The sequence below is a fragment of the Peromyscus californicus genome, unplaced genomic scaffold (genome assembly GCF_007827085.1).
Source record: "Peromyscus californicus insignis strain IS unplaced genomic scaffold, ASM782708v3 Scaffold_13__1_contigs__length_99412109, whole genome shotgun sequence".
NCBI classification, from domain to species: Eukaryota; Metazoa; Chordata; class Mammalia; order Rodentia; family Cricetidae; genus Peromyscus; species Peromyscus californicus.
Window position 1 is genome coordinate 47585036 of NW_026294424.1, and position 6019 is coordinate 47591054.

The window sequence follows — 6019 nt, forward strand, 5'->3', positions numbered from 1 at the left end:
TTTGAAGTCAATACAACAAACACCATATAGGACCCAGACTCTCTGTGTACTTTCTATTTTTACGTGGCTTTTCTTTTTTGTATTATTTGTAAATGACTTACTTTTTTCTATGACTGACTGTACACATTTTCTTTTCTTTCTTAAGCCTATGCACATTTTTAAACACACTGTAACCTGTTTAGAGGTTTTCTTCCATCTGAACCTGCTTTACTGTGTATCTGTAACCTTTTCTGTCTGTATGATGCGCATCTTAGCTCATGGCATGCTGGCAGCTGAAGCCCACAGGCAATGGCCAAGAGATGAGTCTCTGTACCATGACCTGTGTGAGAGACTGCGGGACTAGGAAGCCACGTTTGGCTCTGTTTTTGTGTATTTAAAACCTTTTTTTAAGTTTTCTCAGGTCTTATGTAGAAATATGTGCCTGGACATTGGACGTCTTTTGTAGGTGGATTTTTCTGTCTCTCCAGCCAGCTCTCAAATAACCACACAAAGACTTATTTATTATGAAAGCTCAGCCAATAGCTTAAGCTTGTTTCTAACGAGCTCTTTGTTTGTTTGTTTGTTTGTTTGTTTGGGTTTTTGTTGTTGTTGTTTTCGAGACAGGGTTTCTCTGTCGTTTTGGTTCTTGTCCTGGATCTCGCTCTATAGACCAGGCTGGCCTTGAACTCACAGAGATCCGCCTGGCTCTGCCTCCTGGGTGCCAGGATTAAAGGCGTGCACCACCACCACCCAGCCTAACTAGCTCTTATAACTTAAATTAACCCATTTCTATTAATTTTCTTTCTGCCTCATGGCTTTATTACCTTTACTCTGTAATGCCCATACTATTTGTCTTCTTTGCTCTGTGCTTGGCTGGTGACTCCACCTTCTTCCCAGCATTCTCTCTGCCCTGAAAATCCTGCCTAGCTATTGGCTGCTTAGTTTTTTTTTGTTGTTTTTTTTTTTGGTTTTCGAGACAGGGTTTCTCTGTGTAGCTTTGTGCCTTTCCTGGATCTTGCTCTGTAGACCAGGCTGGCCTTGAACTCACAAAGATCCACCTGGCTCTGCACCACCACCGCCCGGCTTCATTATTTACACCAGACTAGCCTTGAACATATGGGAGATCAACTTGCCTCTGCCTCCATGAACTATTACAATTGTATCTGTAATGCCAGACATGGTCACACACACCTTTAATCCCAGCATTTGGGAGGCAGAGACAGGTAGATCTCTGAGTTGGAGGCCAGCCTGGTCTACATAGCTGAGTTCCAGGACAGCCAGGGCTACATAAATAATGAAAGGAAAAAAAAATTATAGCTGGCACAGTGACAAACACCTTTAGTTCTAGCATTCAGAAGGCAGAGGCAGGAGGAGGACTTTCCAAATTGGAAGCCAGCCTGATCTACATAGCAAGTTGTAAGCCAGCCAGAGTGAGACACTGTCTCCCCTCCCCAAATATATGAATAAAAACTAGAATTAGCTATTAGCTATGAATTGAGGTTCATAAACTTACTTAAATGCCCCAAAGTAGAGATTCTAAGGTATCTTTGAATGAGCACAGATCATGTGTATGTGTCTATAAAAAAAATAAAAATAAAAAAACAAAAAACTGTGTGTGTGTGTGTGTGTGTGTGTGTGTGTGTGTGTGTGTGTGTGTGTGTAACTTTCCCTGGTTTTGTTTTTCCTATTTGAAAGGCTTTTAAAATTTTATTTTCAATGGATGACTTCTTGATTCTTTCATCTACTTTGGGCCTGCTTCATGTTTCCCCTTCTACTGCACAGTTTACCTATTAGTGTTTACTGACCCTTGTCCCCTGCTAATGTGAAGGCAGAAATTATGGGTGTTTTAGTAGTCATGTTTCTAGCATGTGTTGATATTTTATTTGTGCTGAAATGTGATATTTTATTTGTATGTTAATAAATAAAATTTGCCTAGAGATCAGAGGTCATAGCCAACCATAAACTAAAGTCAGGTAGTGGTAGCACACGCCCTTAATCTGATCACATGGCATGCAGAGTCTGTGTGTTCAAGCCTTTAATCCCAGTAACAACCATAGAGACCTGGAGGTCTGTATAGACAGGCAGTGATAAGGAAGTGATGTGGCTGGGCTTAGAGCCAATGAGAAGGCAGAACAGCACGGCAATAAAGGCACAGGTTAGACAGGAAGAGGCTGATGGTTCTCTTGGGAAGCAATGGCGGTGTGGTAAGCTAAGGTTAGCTTGGTGGCTATCACTCTTGCTCTGATCTCTACAGCTTGCACCCCTGTATTCGACTCTGTGTTTCTTATTTAATAAGACTGTCACAGGAAATGGTAGAAAGGCAATCACTTTACATTTAAAACAGTATTTAAGTTCTCTCTCAGTAGAATGTTGTATGAGCCTTTTGATTTCCTTAGTCTCTGATGTCACTGCTCTCGGACATTGGCACGTTCTGCAGTTGGTAAAGGCTGTTTTTGTTCTAACCTTGTGCATCCATGTGTGTTTGAATGTACATACATGTGGTGCTTATGTATAGCACTTACTCCAGATTGAGGAGAGTCTCTCTCTTCCCACAGATCTTAAACCTCACTCAGGCACTGAGAGATGGGAAGAGTCCTGTGCAGCTGGTGCAGATGCCTGGTGTGATCGTGGAGTGCAGTAAAAGCGGCGGCCAAGGGCGCGTTGTACACCTCGGCAGCTCCTACACCCAGACCGTCCACTGCAGGAAGCCGTTCTTTTCTTCCTGGTAGCAGATGTAAGGGGAACAACTGTGTGGTGTTACTCTTCTGATAAAATATTACACTGATGTAAACCTGCTGCTGAGAGCACCAGTTGCCAAAACCTCAAATAATTCAAGTCTTTAAATATAGACGAAATAATACTATATTTTGAATGTAATCAAAAGTTTACGATTTTTTCTCCAAATATTAAATTTCTATTTCAGGGAAGAAGTGATATATCTCCTATACTGTATTTTTATAGAAAATTTGTACTTTATGTTGTTATTACTTTAAAAAGTAATTTTGTGGTTTACACATGCTAGCATGACTATAATTGTTTTCTAGAATTTCAGCTAGAAAAGAAAGGTTGACTTTGGATGCTGTAACTTTTTATATACTTTTTAAACATGAGAAGAATCTTCTTGCATTCATTCCAAAAGACCTTTGAGGGTGGCCAAGCCAGAAACTGCTCTTGTAGACTCTTCACAGAGTCACCAGTGAGAAAACAGGGAGACTAAAGCTCCGTTTCAAAGCTGCTGGTTTAAAACTGGAAGAAGGGCCCAAACGTGGGTACTACTGGGGACCTGGAAGGTAAATGCTGCCCAAGTGACAGATGACCATTATTTTTGTACTTTGATATCTTTGTTGTTGAGCTCTTCTGTTTTAATGGGGGAGGAAAATCTAAAGACATCTCCCCTCCTTTTTATAAAAAGGAGATAACCGAGAGCTAAATGGAATAATGTGAAATTAAGGTAGAGCTCCAGTATTTTAAAATTACAACATTGCTTTAAAAATCCCCTTTTGTTTCTCATATGGGATCATTTGAAAATTTGTACTTCAAAATCTTAACCATTTAGTACGTCGGTTAGTGTTGAACATCACTGCAAAGTAAACCATACATACCCTGAAGTGTATACTGAATTTCAGCTGGGGTCAAGGGTCAGAAAGCCTTGGAAACAGTAGACCCACTCTGAATCGGAAGGGAACGTAACTCGGACCATCCACATGGATTTTAAACATTCGTTCTTTGTTGCATGGTGAGCATCTGTGTGCTCTTTGGAATTTGTTTAGTCACCAAGGCATGTAAGTGGGAATGAGCCCAAAGGGGAACTGTGACTGCAGAGAAGAAAGCACTGATGTCTTGCTTCAGGCTCAAACCCTTTCATTTGTAATGTGTTGTCTTAGGATTTTGTAATGAGCTGTTCTTGTATGAGAGTGTCTCCAGGTGGTGACTTTAGGGTGGGCAGACTCGCAGTCTCCTGTCACATCTGTACCTGAGTCTCAGTGATGTAATGAGTGAGCACACCACTGCCCGAGTGCTCAGTTGGAAACCTGTGTCCTCCTACCTCTTCTGACTTCCATTAGCTCAGGTTGGAGATAATGGAAACTTGAGTGGAATATCAAATTATACCACCACCTGTTGGCAGATACTAGTCATTAAAATGTGCCTTTCTAAGATGTCTTCTGCAAGAGAGGGCATAGTTGCCTTTGCTGTAGTATGGCTTTCCCAAAAAGATTTTTTTTCAGTATTTTGAGAATTGCTTTATTAATTTTTATAACAAGGAACTTAGTAAATTGCTACTGTTCTATAGTCTAAAATTAAAATAGTTCAAGAATATTTTTAACTGTCTGACCATGTTAGAATAGTTGAGATATTTAAAGATTACAAGTGAAAGTACTTAGGCTGTGTTTTGTAAACATTCAGGAACTTAATTGTTATTTAAATATTGTGGAATTTTTTAATGAGTATATTTATATTGTCAAAAATGATAAGCAAAAGGAATAAAAATCATTGTCTTGAGGCTACATTGCTCCTGTGTATTAAATTTCTAGAATGCTTATAGCTATGTTTACAAACTGGCATGTGTATCAGTGACCTTTGTGTTGCTGTGGTCACACACCTGACAAGAAGTAATTGTTTTGACTTACGGTAGCCTGCGTCCCCAGTGCTGAAATGAAAATTAAAGGGTGTGCCGCCGCCGCCGCCGCCACCTCCTCCGGCTCCTCTGGAACATTACTCAGTGCTCTTAACCACTGAGCCACCTCTCTCCTCCCTCTTTTTTAGTTTCATCATGCTGTTTAATCTAGCGCATGGTCTAGAAAGGCTTGTGGCAAGAGTGCAAATACTTGTCCAGCATGTCTCCTAGAGACTATTTCATCCACTGCTCTGGTTGGCCGCTCGCCTCTTGTCGCTTCTCGGGGAAGAGACATCCATGGTTTGTGGTTGTTCCACAGTATTCTGTCCATCATCGTGGGAAGGTGTGGAGGCAAGAAAGTGAGGCACCTGGTCACACTGTACCCACAGCAAAGAGGTAGAGACCGGACAGGAAGGGGGCTGAGTTAGAAATCTCAAGGCCTGTCCAAGTGACCGTCCTTGAGACCCACCCCCGGTTGGGGGTAAAGTATTGAAACACGTGAGCCCGTGGGGGAACACTGTCATTAAATCACAACAGTGCACTTTGTTTCTTTCTTTGGATCTTCTCATGTGGAACCCAGGGCCTTTCACATGCTAGACTGGAGCACTGAACTACATACATACTGAGAAGCATTACTTGTCATATTAGTTATAGAGTTTAACCCTTTTTATGCCAAAAGGTAGAGGTAGGGGTATGTGTGTGTGTAACTGAAACTTTTAAATTTGAGACATGTTCATGAAAATGATATGATTGATAAGATTCTTTTTAAGTTAGAGAACTGTGCTAGTAAATAAAACTTTACTGAAAACAGAACGTGCTGTGATGAGGTCACATCTTCAGGGTCTGTAGCAACATGTGACAGACAAGCAGCTTGAAGGTTTTATAGAGCCAGCTGCCTTCCCTAGGCTGCTTGAGCAGCTGTCCAGGTAGGAGCAGAGATGCTTAGTACTAGCCTGCCTTTCCATCCTCTGCAGGTAGTGTGGGACATGTGGGTCAGTTCTGGCCAGTAAGACAGAGAGCCATCCATAAATTCCAGAGCCAGCAATGAAGCCCCATGATGGCGCTTGCCTTTGTCTCCATTTGGTTGTGAACAGGAACTTGGCTAAGTGGAAGTAGCCTGGGCACGGCATTTCTGCTGGAGGAAGGCCACCCAGAAAGTTGATTGGTGGCATGAGACTGTCACCAGGGTAAACAGGAAAGACTGGTCACTGAAATTCCAAATTTAATCATCACTGTAATATAGACTGTCTTGTCCTGAGCATTATCATGTAAAAAGATGATACATCACTTTAAAGTTTAGAAAATGCTCAGAGAGGCAAGATGGAAGCAGCAGCGGTGGCTTTTTAATCTCTCTGAGTCATCACGTAGCAACCAGGAAAGCAAACCTGTGATAGAGTATCCCTGAGTCCTGGCATGGGAGTAGTT

At 41.6% G+C, this 6019-nt stretch overlaps 1 protein-coding gene across 1 annotated transcript in view; it reads left to right on the plus strand.

The window, feature by feature from the left end:
* The window catches only part of Pi4k2b (phosphatidylinositol 4-kinase type 2 beta), a 32240-nt gene extending 27756 nt beyond the window's left edge, over nucleotides 1-4484 (plus strand). The window contains exon 10 of the mRNA XM_052734929.1: nucleotides 2535-4484. Coding sequence (XP_052590889.1) covers nucleotides 2535-2708 — 174 coding nt within the window. The 3' untranslated portion in view covers nucleotides 2709-4484. The remainder of the gene's footprint in view (nucleotides 1-2534) is intronic.
* The last annotated feature ends 1535 nt before the right edge of the window (nucleotides 4485-6019 follow it).